General features: G+C 46.2%; 1 protein-coding gene across 2 annotated transcripts; it reads right to left on the bottom strand.

The window, feature by feature from the left end:
• Window positions 1-63: 63 nt before the first annotated feature.
• On the bottom strand, window positions 64-13989 carry fhl1a (four and a half LIM domains 1a). 2 transcript variants are annotated; one of them, XM_035407617.1, is made up of 7 exons: window positions 13857-13989; window positions 12051-12143; window positions 3252-3433; window positions 2518-2692; window positions 1952-2121; window positions 1353-1539; window positions 64-929 (listed from the first exon to the last, which is right to left on the bottom strand). In XM_035407617.1, exons 2-7 carry the CDS (start codon window positions 12058-12060, stop codon window positions 775-777), a joined length of 879 nt encoding a protein of 292 aa, XP_035263508.1. In that variant the 5' UTR covers window positions 12061-12143; window positions 13857-13989; the 3' UTR covers window positions 64-774. The 2 variants fall into 2 exon arrangements, with proteins under 2 accessions (XP_035263508.1, XP_035263507.1); XM_035407616.1 differs by lacking the exons at window positions 12051-12143; window positions 13857-13989 and adding an exon at window positions 6046-6189.
• Window positions 13990-15465: the final 1476 nt, after the last annotated feature.

Consider the following 15465-nt stretch of genomic DNA (forward strand, 5'->3'; position numbering starts at 1 on the left):
TTTTTCTCACCAATTGAGGGGAACTGCACATCGTTTGATCAAATGTGACACAAGCAAGCCGGCTGTAGTTTTCACCTCTTTTATTTGTTTTTTTTTTGTAAATCAGATTTTACATGTGTTTCCACAATGTTAAATTCCACTGCAGCATGCTGTAAGGAAATTACTTTGCTTTATCTCCAGACGGTAGAACCACCTGGAACCTACATATCAAACAAATACTTGCCAGAGATTTAAAACAGCCCCACAATTATGTATCATTTCCAAGCTAAATGTTAGGTAATGGAAAGTGAATATTTGTTTCAGTAAAAGCAGAGCTCTTGTTTGTAATATTTCTATTTTAATCTTAAAAATACTTCCAGGCACAGATCAGGGATTTATCCCCAAGTAAGGCCAGTAGGAATTCAACTTATGCTAAGCGCTCAAAAGCTACTGTGTACTGAATGTTGCATGCCCACAAAGCAAATAGTATATAGTGTATTAAAGTAGGCTGATGTTTGTTCAAAGCTTAATGTGTGTGTGTTCAATCAAGGAGCTGATTCAGGTGGCAGCTGAAGATGAGATCATTTGACCCTACTGAATGTCTCAAAGGTTCTGGTAACCTTTGGACCCCCATGTTAACCCTTGTGTCGTTTTGCTTTATCACAGGTACACGTTTCTTAAAGGCATGTGTGTATATATGTAAGGGTGTCACTCTCTTACCAAACCCCCCTGCTCTGACCCCCTGCTCAGCTGCCGCTCTGAAGCGCGTGAGGCTAGCGTGCGTTAGCGACCCGCTCACAGCTTCTTGGCGCAGTCGGAGCAGTAGATGTCCTCGCCTTTGAGCACGAAGCGCTTGTTGGCCAGGGACAGGGAGCACTTCTTGCAGTTGAAGCAGTACTCGTGCCAGGAGTTGCCCTCGTAGTTCACCACGTTGGTCCCCCTGCCGAAACCTGCCGGAGCGGGGGGGAGTGGCCACAGTCAGAGCCGACCCGGTTCGGACCGCCAGACTGGCTCAGAACCAGGTTCTATAGTGTACTTGAAATACTTTAGCTTTGGTCAGATTTGAAACAGTCCTCCAGTTCACCTGGAGAGTGTCAAGATAACACTGAACAAAAAAAACATACCTCCTGAAAATCATTTGAAATCATTGTTCTGGATTCAATTCAGCGTTCTGAATTTTGGTTTAAAAAATTGCCAATTAATAAAGAACTTAAAGGTGTCTGAAAGGTTCAGGTATTTCAAATATTTTCGGTATATTGGGCACTTATCTTTTCCTTTCGCACCAGTCAGATGAAACAGTGGCTGCGTGTGTGTGTGTGTGTGTGTGTGTGCGCGCCTGCGTGTGTGAGCGTGTGCCGGTTGGCGGCTCTGACCTGTGATGGGGTTCTGGCAGCCGCAGCACTTCTTGGCCACAGAGGTCTTGAAGCAGTCCACGCAGTACACCTTGTCCTCCTGGGCGGTGAAGCGGGTTCCGGCCAGGGGCTTGCGGCAGGTGCTGCACACGAAGCACTCGGAGTGCCAGGGCTGATCCTGGTAGGTTATCCCCCCGGTGGTGATGGCCTGGAGGGGAGAGGGGAGGGGAGACGGGGGGGGGGGGCAGTTCCATCTGAGCGTGACTGCGGTGTTTGATTGGTTTATTAGCTCAGACTGAATAGTCAGTCTGAACGGTAAAATTCCGAGTACCTCCAGCACAAGGTTGCCTGTGTTCGTTGAGCCTAAGAAGCTGAACGGTTATGTTGCTGTAAGCCTGGCACCCCAGGAGCAAGGCTGCCCACCCCTGATGCAATTATCATTCCCTGTGTCCAGGCTGGAGAGAGTGTGTGCGCTTGTGTGTGTGTGTGTGTGTGTGTGTGTGTGTGCATAACAGTATGTATGTGCATGTGTGTGTGTGCGTGTGCATATGAGCATATGAGTGTGTGTGTGCATGTTTATGCGCATGTGTGTGTGTGCATGTGCTCCCGCGCTCTCATACCTCCTTGCAGCAGACGCAGTGCTTGGAGAACTTCTTCTCGTGGCAGGCGGTGCAGTAGATGTCGTCTCCCTTGGTCAGGAAGCTCTGGGAGCGGATGGGCTCCTTGCAGGTGAAGCAGGTGAAGCACTCCTCATGCCACACCTTGTGCTTGTACTCCACATTCTTACTGCCTGCAAGAGACAGACAGGGGTGCCAAACATCACTACCAGGGGCACGTGGATCCCCACCCAGCTGCTGTGCAGTGTATGTGTGAGCGTTCACAAGCAGCGTCCTGTGTGTTCATCTGGGGTCGCAATCCACAGTCCCTGGCTCTTAATTTCACCTTAAAATAAGTGACCAATTCCCTTCCACTGAAGAAACCCACACACAGCGAGGTGAAGTTAGCTGTGTCATCAAGTGATCAATCAAGCTGTGAGCAACAGCAAAAACCTGCAGACCCTGTGGGTCTCCGGGACCCGGGCTGGGGAACCCTGCTGTGAAGCAGAGTGAACCGCACACACACACACACACACACACACACACACACACACACTCACGCACACACACACGCACACACATACACCCACCTGGCATGACCGCCTTGTAGCAGGCCTGGCAGCGGTTCCCCTCCTTCAGGGCGCCGCACTTCTCGCACATGATCTTGTTGTCCACGGAGCAGAAGGGCTCGCTGACCAGCGGCTTGTAGCACTTGGCGCAGCGGAAGCAGCCCTCGTGCCAGTACCGGTTCTTATGGTGCAGCTCCTGGGCAGCGAGAGGGGAGGGGAGGCGAGCGTGAGGAGGGGAGGCGAGGTGAGGAAGGGGAGGCGCGCACAGGCACAGGCACAGGCCACCTCACGGCTCGGATGCAATGTGCTGCAGTGAACAGGCTACGTTATGGATCTGACACAGTGGTACAGTAAGCGGGTGACCTCATGGCTGTGTTGCATGTGGTACAGTAAACGGGCCACCTTACGGATTTGACACTGTGGTACAATAAACAGGCCACATCACAACTCTGATGCAATGTGGTACATTAAACAGGCAACGTTACAGATCTGACACTGTGGTACATTAAAAATTCACATTACCGATCTGACACTGTGGTACATTAAAAATTCACATTACGGATCTGACACTGTGGTATGTTAAAAATTCACATTATGGATCTAACACTGGTACAATAAACAGGCAGCACAACACTGCTATCCTCAGAAAACAACTCCATAAAAGCACTGTGGATTTCTGTGTGTGGGAGTTCAACAGAGAGGAACAGGCGTGGTACGGGGACAGAAGGGCGTGGCGGCGGGCGGGGTCCGCCCACCTTGGCATCCACGCCAATGGGACGGCGGCACTCAGCGCAGGAGTTGGCGCACAGCTTATCAAAGCAGCGCACGCAGACGTGCTTATCGTCCTTCATCACGTATTTCTTCCCGTGCAGGTTGTCACGGCAATAGAAGCAGTCGAAGCGGTCCGTCATGGTGGAGCTGAGGTAGCTCCTCGGGCCTGCCGAGACAGATGGACAGTCGGACAAACAGATGGACGGACAGACAGACAGACAGACAGACAGACAGCACATGTGATCAAAGAAGGCAAGAATGGACTGTGTCGTGCTGAGAGGAATTAGACTAATAGTTTATACTGCTTTCCTTCTGTCTGTGTAGATAATAATAGATAAAAGCAGTAGAGGAAACTATTGATATGCTTTTTTAAATTCATGATATGATACTGTGAAGACAGGCATGATGTATCAGCTGTATAAAAACGGCAAAACACTACTTAAAAATTATTTTGTATGACAAAATTATTTCACCCCTTTGTAATGTTGAGACTGGGAATTACAGGGCCTCTTGGAAAGTGCACAATGCCCACAACGCATATGCATCAGATATTCAGTGCTTGTATGTGACCACAGTGTGGCAGTATGGTTCATCTTTGGGCAGGATTTACAGCACAAACACAGAGGACCTCTTAATTCAGGTTTGGTGATGTCATCCAGTAACCTCCTCTCTTAAGATTCATAAACATTTCAGTCTGTCCTCTGTCCAGATCTTCAACCCTATACGACAACTGCCACTCCCACCGACATGCACCAACTGACATGTCTGGTGGCTACGGTAATAATGCAGTAGCCCTCCAGTGATCCTCAGCCCGCAACCAAACAACCTTCCACACGTCACACTCCTCAGTAAACCTTTCATTGTGATTGCCAGGTATAAGGCCTCCCTAGGTAATGGTAGCAAGCACAGAGAAAGCCCACACACTATGTGTACTGTGTACAACACAGTCATGTATGCAACCGTATGTAATCATTTTGTTCCACATACAGTGGAAAATTGATTACCTGGTTTCAAAAGGGTTAAAATATTTGAAATAATGATTTGACCCAGGTCTGCTGCTGAACATCTGCATGGTCACACACAAGTTGGGGCCACACATGCTGTCACATAAACATTATCGCCATCTAAACAGACGTTCGCTTCCTCAGTAGAGTACAGCGAGTTTTTCGCCTTTGGCCTCTGTCATTTACTCCCACAGATAAGAGGCATCATTGTGTTCCGCAGGCTAGATTATGGGTCTGTAATTGCTACCCTGGAATGACAAACGCTCCCCCGTTACTATGGAAACATCGCAAATATAAACACCGCCGCTTGGTATCAAGGAAATTCTTTTTTGAGGGGTTCTTTATTCCTTTTTTTACTTCCCCGCTGTAATCTCGTCCAGACCAGACACTGACAGAGTTCTGGACACAGCTGTGACAGGGGAGGATCAAGAGGAGAGTCTGGTATAAACCCCCCTCCACCCAGGGGGATGATTCCAGTGAATCACCCCCCTCCATCCCCCCTCCACCCCTCCCCATCCCCATCCCAGTCTCCCTGCATCCCCCCCACTGCACATTCCCAAATCCATCCAGGCTGGGGAGAAACTGGATACTGGAGCAGTACTGGAGCCTGACTCACACCCTCCAATGGGGGTCCAGGTACTGCCCTTTTAAAAGTGCTTTTTGTGGGCCAGAATAGAGCATCTGTCCCTCTGGATCAAAATACACGGCATTAGGGAGATAGGAGCTATACTTCAACACAGCTTTCAAAATTCCACTGGTTGGACATCCGGCCAACAAAAACTCCCATGGTATGCAACAGGGGCGGGGGGTGTTAGGGATAGGCAAAGCATACCACTTCCAGGGGGGGGGGTGATCCTGATTCTGGAAAGGTCATGGTGAGAATAAATTGAGTCAATGAGTCATGAAAGTGGCAGATAGTACAGTGTGTGGAAAACTGCCCAGGTCAACCAGGGTGTCCAATCAGGGTGCAACTACACAAGGTAAAAAGAACTCTTCCAACCAAAAGTCTACCCCAGAAAAGGCATATGAAATGACAGATATTAACGAGCAATTATTATGAACTAAAAATCCAATTTGTGCAACTTACACTTGCTCATCGTGTAATTTCCATGCAATTTCAAATGCATGAGGCCAAACATATCAGTTAAACAAAAACAGCCATCAAGTAAGACTACATTAGTTCTAAGTGTTGAATCAGAATAGTGACTACATATTGCCAAGATTCTGCAACTGACAGGACCTGCTTCCTATCCATTTCACAAAGAGAGGCAGGCTAAGCATGTTGTTAGTTCATACATCACAGTATTCTTTTCCCTCATTAGCCTTAATGTAGCAGATATTGAGAAAAAGCTTCTTCTTTTTTTACCTCACCTGAAGTATACATGTATGATTACCACCTATGGGAAGTCACCATAGCAACGTCCACATAATGGTAAGCCACGTAATACGACACATCTTACCTATTCGACCTGTAGCACCTAGAGCACAGAAATACCACCAAATTTCCTACAATAAAAAGCTAGATAGCCGCTATTGCACCTAATAATTATCTATGACCTGTTATAACATTCCTGCTACAACTACTTAGCCTTAGAATCTTGCAGAATAACAAGGTCTGACCACTATCTCAAATACAGATATTTAACTCAGGAGGCTCTAATCGAGTGTAGGCAGCCAGGAACATGAGCTTTAAGTTGAGTTAGGACAAAAGACAGGAAGACGGCTTGCTCAGTCCAATATTGAAATGAACACACCCCAGCAGTGCCAGCTGTACCTGAGTGTCGGTAGAACGACATGTCTGGATCCAGGTGAGGGAGCAAGCGAAAAGGTGAGAGAGGCAACCAAGCAGAGATGAACAGAGAGTAATATCCAGGAAGGTGCAGGGGAGCGATCTCCACACCCTCTTTTCAGGGGTAGGGGGTATATATATACCCCCTCGTGCCACCCACTCCCAATCCCCCCACAACCCCATTATCCTGTCCACACATTCAAATCCCCCCACTAAATTGTCCTCCCCTTTTTTGGATATCTGGCCAAAGAAGAAGTGGGAGAAGGGCAGACAGACAGCCGGAGAGAGAGAGAGAGAGAGAGAGAGAACGAATTCCAACAGCATGACTACAGAGGAGAAAGAGGGTTTTGGGAGTTTGGAATGAGGGACTGGGAGGAAGAGAAGTCCCTCTTATACTGACATTTTGGTGTGGGGGTAAACAGGAGTGTATAGATACGCGCTCTGGGGGTTATTAGCCTACTGTACATGAACAGGGCACGACACTTTGGAATGCATGTGATGTTTAAACGGTGTTAAAACCGGGTTTACAAATTTGATGGCGACGTGATGTCAGTTTGTTTAACGTGTATTTTGAAGGTGAGGGATGACTGCTGGGGACATTTGCTGCTCTGTTTATACATTTAGATCCAGCTCCATAAATACTCCACTAAAGTGACTCTATTGGGGCCATTACCTCATTTTGTGCTTTTTGTTCTCTGTCAGGTCTGTTTACATGTATTTAAACAAGTCACTGACACATTCATAAAACTATGCATCTCACTAATCCAGCCAAAATTTCTTACGCAAAGAACTTTTTTTTAAGTTTGAAATGAGTTGGAAAAGAGGAACTTTTCCAAGCACTTCATTTTTGGAGGTTGATGCGCCCCCTGAATGATCCTCTTGTGAAAATATTTCCTTGAAAGGAGTGAGACAGGCACCGCGGTCAGTGTTGTGGCGTGAGGACTGTGCACAGTCCCATCCGCTGAGAGCAGGGACAGTTTGCAGTTTCTGCTCTTTCCGGATGATGCACTGTTTGTTTGTTGTTCCTTTCCCCTGTTGAGAGGAGCACTTGGGACGGGTTATAATTCCAGGCTGGAGGAAAAGGGCATTCCGATTTTTCCCTGATTATCTCCCTCTCTCAGAGAAGGAGGTGCAGACATGAGCCTGACCTAGAACGGAAAGAGCGAGCGAGCCAGGCAGCTAGGGGAAATTAGCAATGTATTTAAAGGGGGCTGTAAAGTTTCTGACCCAAGTAAACAGTCATATCCTTTTTCATTTTCGGACTAAATGAAACTGCTATAGCAGGGCACAGCTCACATTTATTAAAGCTTCTCAGTTATGGCCTTGAGGCAAAATCTTTATTGAAAAACTGAATTAAACATAAGCAATAACAGAAAGCACAATACTGTTCTTTCGCCCATTCCAACAGGCTTTATTTGATGTTATCTGGTATATTACTAATGACTGCACAGTGCCTGATGTTATTTATCTATTTATTTGATAGGGACAGTGGGCAGCCAATTGGCTGTCCCAGAATTAGCTATCAAGCCAAATTGAATCCCTGGGCAGGTAACAATAAAAAATGGTATGCATAGAATGTCAATGTTAAAAAGACAGACAAACATACAAACATGTTAGCGCACTGCCTGTTCAAGTAACAATCTGTGGCACACAATTAAGTAAATTCTCACAGAAATATTAACGACGTAGGAGGCGCCATGGTTTTGGAATCACTTAACCCCTCTGAGGCACAGTGTCTTCCACCCTTCCAATCTCTCTCTCTCTCTTTCTCTATCTTTCTCACCTTCATCTGACAAGTGTGATGTTGTCTGAATGTGTTTGTGGTTCCTGTCCATCAGCAGTCACAAAGTTGTCCAGAGCTACCCACATGCCTGCACTCCCCTTTTCAGAAGCCAAGAAAAGAACTGCTGCTGCTGCTACTGCTGCTGCTGCTACTACTGCTACTGCTGCAGCTTCACGCTACTGCTGCTACTACTGCTACAGCTTCATGCTACTGCTGCTGCTACTGCTACTGCTGCTGCTGCTGCTACTGCTGCAGCTTCACGCTACTGCTGCTGCTGCTGCTGCTATTGCTGCAGCGTCACACTACTGCTGCTGCTACAGCTGCTGCTACTGCTACTGCTGCTGCAATTGCTACTGCTACTGCTGCTGCTGCTACTGCTACTGCTACAGCTGCTGCTATTGCTGCTGCTACTACTGCTGCTACTGCTGCTGCTGCTGCTGCTACTGCTACTGCTACTGCTACTACTGCTGCAGCTTCACGCTACTGCTGCTGCTGCTGCTACTGCTGTTGTTGCTGCTGCTACTGCTACTGAAACTGCTGCTGCTAATACTACGGTGACTGCTACTGCTGCTGCTGCTGTTGCTGGTACTGCTGCTCAATATTGGTCCAGCTGTAAATCATACTATACAAGCAGCTAGATGGCTTCCACTATGCTGTGATCAGCTCTGTGACTGTATGTGTGTGTTTGTGGCTGCTAATTATAGGCCAATCAATACAAATACAATGCACATCAAGCAGTTTCAACTTTCCATACAGATGAAATGAGCAGTAAAAGCAAACAAAGCCTCAGCCACGCTGGGGGTATTTAATGATGGAGATGCTGATTTTCCATTGCCTTTACTGAATCAGTCAGAGACAGACAGAACTGCAGGAAATGCCTACAGCGATTGACACGAAAGGCAATGACTGGAAAATGCATTTTTTCCAAAAGGAATTTGGGAATGTAAAGCCTCTGAGCTCTGCATGGATGTAAACAGTGTTGCCAGCTTGGCTATGTCTGCGTGTTTGCGTGTGCACACATGCACATGTGTAAAGCAGGAGTATGCCTAATATGCACATACTCTATGGATAGTCCAAGTGTTTATACAATGTGTACGATTAATATTTGTGTCTGATGCACATGTGTGTATATATAGCCTGTGTGGGTTAAGGAATGCTGTCAGCTGTTTGATAAGCTAGCATGAGATGCCTGTCTCTCCACCCCTGTCTGTTAGCCAGCTAAACAATAGCACAGGAATGCCCTGCCCCAGCCCACCTGCCCTCCCCTGAGACCTGCCCTTGCCAAGGACAGAAATAGGCACACAAAATCATTCCCACACCAACATACTGCACCCCTCAGTGTGACTGGGCATGCATTCAGAGGGAAAGTAATGGGAGTGACAGAGGGCTGTGTTTCCATGCAATACATATATATCATGCTTGTTATTAGTCTGCAACGGTCCTGATAGGCCAAATGCATACCTGTTCCCACCAAAACAGAAAAGCTGGCCCTTTCCACACACAGACCTTTCTGTTTTTAACAGCAAAAGGACTTCGCACTGGTCACTGGCCCACACCGTACCAAAGAAAACTGCTACTATGGAAACTGCCCCAGACTAAGGCTATGAGTTTTTTTCCCCAAAGATAACCTAGGGTGGTATGGCCTCTTATCTCCCCGACTCCATCGCACTCCCAACAGGGCTGGGATTGAGGAGCCTGCTCATCTGTGGAGCACAGGGCTCAACTGTGCACACTCCCCAAGAGATTAAAGGCACTCAATTACTGAGAAGGCTGACAGGCGATGACACCACCTGGAACAGGACCAAATGCACACACACACACACATAAAGAGATGAGAATAGAGCTTCATGCCAAAACTCTACTTATAGCAGAGTGGTATCTGGTTCGCTGGAAGGGTCAGCTCTCCTTGACCATGGCAAAGTAAAGAAAGGCGATGCAGCGCCCCCTGGTGGTTACATCCTGTCTTGGCTCCACCAGGTATAAGCCACAGTCACTGAACTTTGAGAAATGTAAATACCCTGGGAACTGAAGGTTCCATTGTAAACTGAAATGAGCTCATTTACAGAAAACTTTATTACAACTATAAACTTCCCGTGAATTAACAGACAGTAAAATTAATTATGTATTGAAAGTTTTTTAGATACATTGTAAGCAACACGTCCTTAGCTAATGGACACTGAGTTGGACAAATATTGACTAATGAGTTCCACGGAATGAATAACCATTTCTCACAGGCTGGCAAATGGCGCCGCCATATCTGCCTTGTGTTCAAGGGGGCTATAAACACACAACTGACTCACAGCTGTGACTACCAACATCTACCGACAACAGAACTGTCGCCATGACAGTCACCGCAATGGAGGAGTGACTCAGGCAGAGGTCTTGAGGGGCGTCCTGTTACCTGCCTGCTAAGAAAGGCGAAGGTCACCTCCATTTTTAATCCTGTGCCACTCTGATCCCCCCCCCCCCCCCCCCCCCCACAGCTGAGATTCCATGGTGTCTATGTGAGAGGAAAACCACACACCCCTCTGAGTCAGACTACCGCTTGGTCTGCACAGGTGCACCCACACGGTCCAACCCCACCCACACACACACACACACACACATCTGTCACCATTAATTTATAGAGATGTTTCACATAAAACCATCACCTTCTCAGCAGACATACCAAATTACAGCAAGACTGCCTAAGTTCATGAGAGAGGGAGTATAATGTCAAACCCATATATATGTGTGTGTGTGTGTGTGTGTGTGTGTGTGTTTATATCTATACTTGCGTATCTGTATGGGGGAGTTGTTTCTATTTCCCCTCTTCAGGTTGTAGGGATCTGTTTGTCATTTTGTATATCCAATTGCTTTTGCAGCACACAAGTTTACTTTTCATGCAAATAAACCACATTTAAATTTGAATGTGAATTTGAGAGAGAGAGAGAGAGGGAGAGAAAGAGACAGAAGATCAGGTGAAGTTTTGGACTGCACTGCCTCTGTCTGTTGCTCTGGTCTCAGATGGGAGAGTCTGCAAAGTCCAGGACCTGTCCACAGTTTCACCATGTTTACCCTGCCCCCCCCCCCCCCCCCTGCACTGAGCACTGAGACAGAGGCTCGGGAACTCGTACTGAGCTGGTCATCAGTGAAAGAGTGAGAAGTCTGTCACATGCACACACACACACACACACACACACGCATGCACGCATGCACACACACACACAAACACGCACACACACACACACACACTCGTGCATGCTTCTGTGAAGGGCACAAATGGGTCCAGCAGGGGGGATTATCTGTTCTTTTCCATTCTAATGCCATTCCATGGACCAGCGATAGCAGCGCCATGGTGAGCCAGCACTTCAGCCCCCAATCATTCCTGCGTGACTCACCGTTCCAAACTTACAGACTTTAAAACAAGGGCCAAAAAGGTTTTTTTGTTTACACGGCACCTTTTATGAAAGCAGTAATTTACCCACTTTGAGTCAAGGAGTTCAAGAGTCCAAGTAAGGACAGCCTGCACCTCCCGTTCATTACCCCAAATGATCAGAAAGGCCACGCTTCAAAGTGTCATTGGATAGTTGCATCTGCTATTAAGGTTTCATGCAGCATTTTCATCCACCAGCTGCTGGAGAGCACGGCGCAGTTTATCAAGTAAAGACTTTGGCCATGTCAATGTCATCAGTGTCATCGGCTTCATGTGTCCAGGAGATTCATGGAGGGGTCTGTTTAACTTGGACAAGGAGGGAGTCCGGGCCCTGAGTCTTCACAAGAGACCCGCCCTCTTTCTGCGGGGAGGGGGACGCCCCTAACACTTCACTGCTAGCAATGCTACCGATGTTAACTATTGACATTTATGAGCAGCTCCAGTTGCAGGACGTCCGCACGTCTGCTGTGTCCCGGGGTGGCCCCCACTGTGCAGACCCCAGTCCTGGGGAGACCCCCGGAATCCGGAACATAGTTCATAAACACCCGTTCTATGCACAATACCATTGTCACCCCTCCATTCCAATGTCAGATGTCGGAATGTATAATCCAGGCCATGAATCCAGTCCATGAACATTAAACGTAATACAATTAATGCAGTTTAAACTTAATTTACAATAATATAATTTGCAATAATGCTAGTGGTCTAAAGTGCAATGGGACAAGTCAGGTGCGCCATGTACGGCATAAATACTTTTCTGCTTTTTCATGAATAAAATCAAACTTCACTTACCCACGTCCATGATACTCCAAATTTCCGCTTTGGGTGTTATGCTCAGATCAATCAAGTTGTGCAGGGGTGTTTCGGCCTGCTGTGGTGATGTCACTGCCCCAAAGAAATGATAAGGGTTTCTCAGGGTGAGTAAACAGTTCCTATTAAAGCTTTACTGGGGGACGTAACTGCTCCAAACAGAAGAAAACACCATTCTCACTAGCATACACACGGCAATCTGGTCATGTTTTATTTTAAACATTACAAGACTCGTGACTAAAAATAATTTATGTGATGCACAGGTCAAATGTATAGGGGGACATGTCCTCACTCGTCTTCACTTCTTGAGGGAAAGACATTGCTTACACAGTATTGGATTGACACGGAGCTTGGATGCCTTATCCCCATAGTGACAGCTTCCTATTTTTTTTTTTTTTTTTAATGACTGAAAAACAAGCACAAGGCCTCCGAATGAGATGATGACCAGTGGCCTCATTTATAAATGGTCTTATAATCAAATTGTATCTTAAATAGTGGCTCACGCAGAAAATCGTGTCTAGGTAGTTATTTATAAAGTCTCACTGTGACGTGGATATGATCGTGTCTACGTAAAGTTTACACAATAAGTTAATTGCCGGCTGGTTATAAGGAGATGCGATGGAGATTTGCGCGTGCAACCCGAAGTGGGCGCGCTTTAAGAAAAACATTTAATTAATCATTTTAGGCATGAAGAATGCCAGAAATGTTTAACTGCAACCTTATTTAGGGGCTATTATTGAAATGGCTGTTACTCACAGAATTCACAATGCCGGGTAATTGGAAAGCACGTACACGTGCGTTCAAATTGAAGTTCATTTGAGATTTGTAGGGTCGATATATCACAGGTGCTTAAGGCGCAGATTTGCTCTTAAAACCAACGTAAGCAATCTTTTTCGGTTTCAGTTATTTTATTTTTATTAAACATCTTTACTAAATCAAGTGTAAGGACAATCTGGGGAATTATCTTTACATTACGCAAGTGTAAAGGACATTTTATAAATGAGGCCCCAGAAGAAAAGCGCAATTAACTTTAAAATGTTAAAATGACCATTTGTCATCTGATACTCAAAATGGATTTGAAAATGTAAGCGGTAAATAATGTGCTCTGTAGGCTAAGTCAGAACATCGCAATGGAGAAGCTTACTATAAAAGTAAAGCCAGGGGGAATTATGTTTAACAAACAGACATTTAACAAACGTGACATTTAACAAACATGTTTCCCATGAAATCAATCAAATGAAATCAATCGATCAATCAAATATGCACCGTATTCAAGAGCGAAAGTTCGATCACAGGAAATGATTATACGCTATGTATGTGGTTTGAATAGGCATATTAGTGGTTTATCTTAGTAAAGAGGTGTCATTTTAAGCTTAACAGTAGGTGCGATAATAATTTCCCTTTTTAACATCTTGCACATACATAATATTACAGAATATTGTAAATATTACGTCAGATTCATTTTGTTATTAATTTCACAAGCAAAATGAGCGCAGCTGGAGAGAGCACTGATTATAATCGTTCCACATATCAGAGCAAAAACACAGATGTTGCATATTTCTTAGAAAGATTACTACTTTTTCATAAAACTGCACAAGGGATAAATTGGAACATACGCATTTAAGTTCTAGCATTCCTCGTAATGGTCTAACGGTGCACTGAGGAAAGGCGGAGTGCATTCATCAGGTTGCGTAAGTTACAGCTTCAGTTTTTAGAGTGCATGTAACCTAGCACTCAGTATATTCTATAGTACTATTTAATAGAAAAATTGTTAAAGGTTAAACTCACCGGTTTTTTCAAGTTTGAAGTTTGCGCGCGTTCCGCTACAGTCGCCTGTAGTCTCTACTTAGCTTCTGAACTTCTTAAGTACACGCATTTATGGATGAAAGCAGAGGCAAGTATGGGGGGGCAGGAAGGATGTGATCCAAAAGTGACTTCATTCACATCAACAATGACTCCAGCAAGGAATTTTTTAAGTGTGGCCTAAAAAAAAGAGAGAAAATAATAAACACATTCCGCTGTGAACTTAAAGAAATAGCCTATTCGCTCTATAGAAATGACACATGGTGATGGTACTGTAAGTGATGAATGCTGACTGTTTTTGTATTCCCGTATTATTTAGCTAGGCTAAACGGGCTAAATACATTTAATAAACATGTTCTAAACCCGCGCTCTGAAATTTGTGTTTGATTGCAGAAGGTGAAAACTAGGCTACTGTTTTTCGCATCTTTAAACTGCTCCTGTAGTCAACTTATTAATGGGTATTGTGACTTAACTGCCAGACCTTAGTGACGTAGACATACGTTAAAAAAAGTACAAATCTAGAACAGACGTTCACTATTCACTTGAGAATCTTCCTCAAGCACTTTGGAAAACTTGCCTCAGGAAAAATGGAGATGGTACACAACCAGGCCCGTAAACTGGTCCAAATGATTACAGATGGAATTTGGGAACTGAATTCCTTGACAGCATCTTCAACCCAAATGACAGTGTTCTGCATTCTGGAGGGTCATGAAAAACTGACGTCTTGTGCCACTGTGACCCGAGAAAGAGGGACGGCTTCCCTGGATGAAAACAAGACCCTGATGAAAGACAGAAAGACTGAGAAAATGAGGAAAGGATGGACAGAGGTCATCAGCCTCCTCAGAGAACTCAGCCTCCTGTCAGGCATTTCCATCCAAGTCCTGCTACTGGTCATGCTCTGGTCTGATGCAGACCTCCTGGCCTTCTACCTCTTTGACTTTGTGACAGAGTTAATGTCCGGGAAAGAGCCCCAGTCAACCGTGGAAATAAGCGTAGCAGTTACAGCCGAGGGACAAGGAGAAGGGGTGGCAGCCTCAACCACCAGAACACCAGCAGCACCTGGAGAAGCCAGGACTGCTACTGAACTGACGGCCACAGCGGTGGCAGCGGCCAAAAGTTCAAAGGTGAAACTCTGGCACAGGCTTTGTAGGCCTCTGCATCCTTCGTATGAGGAAATGGAAAATGAGGAAATACCAGCTGCTGTTACCGCCACTGAAGAGGCTCCTGTGGGCGTAGAGGAGGGGTCAGTGGGAGCAGCCGCAGCACCCAGCCCGAGCATCGCAAGGCGCCGAAAGCTCCTGTATCTCAACAGGCTCTCAAAGGGCCTGAGGATCACTTCTAAAGCGTCTGGCGCTCCTCTCCGTCACGCTGCCGAGGGCGAAGCCGAAAAGGCGAGAGAGGCACGCGTGACTGAGGGTGACGTGGCAACGGCGCCGACTCGTGCCAAAGGCAAAAGGCTTTGGAAGAGGTTTATGCAACGCCTGAAGCCTAAGCTGAGGATCGCCTATTACGCATTAGCTGAGGAGGCCGAGCTGGAGACAGTCAGAGCTGCTTCAGCAGGTGAGGGGCGTGCCCTCCACAGATCCACCGGCTA

The sequence above is a fragment of the Anguilla anguilla genome, chromosome 3 (assembly GCF_013347855.1).
Source record: "Anguilla anguilla isolate fAngAng1 chromosome 3, fAngAng1.pri, whole genome shotgun sequence".
NCBI lineage: Eukaryota > Metazoa > Chordata > Actinopteri > Anguilliformes > Anguillidae > Anguilla > Anguilla anguilla.

Bases quoted from the DNA above. Each gene is read 5' to 3' on its own strand.
- fhl1a (XM_035407616.1), bottom strand. From the start codon at position 6,067: ATGTCGTTCTACCGACACTCAG. The intron at 2,122-2,517 runs GTGGGTGTATGT...TGTCTCTTGCAG, and splicing joins CTACAAGGCGGTCATGCCAG to GCAGTAAGAATGTGGAGTAC. The intron at 930-1,352 runs GTCAGAGCCGCC...CCGCTCCGGCAG, and splicing joins CTGCCAGAACCCCATCACAG to GTTTCGGCAGGGGGACCAAC.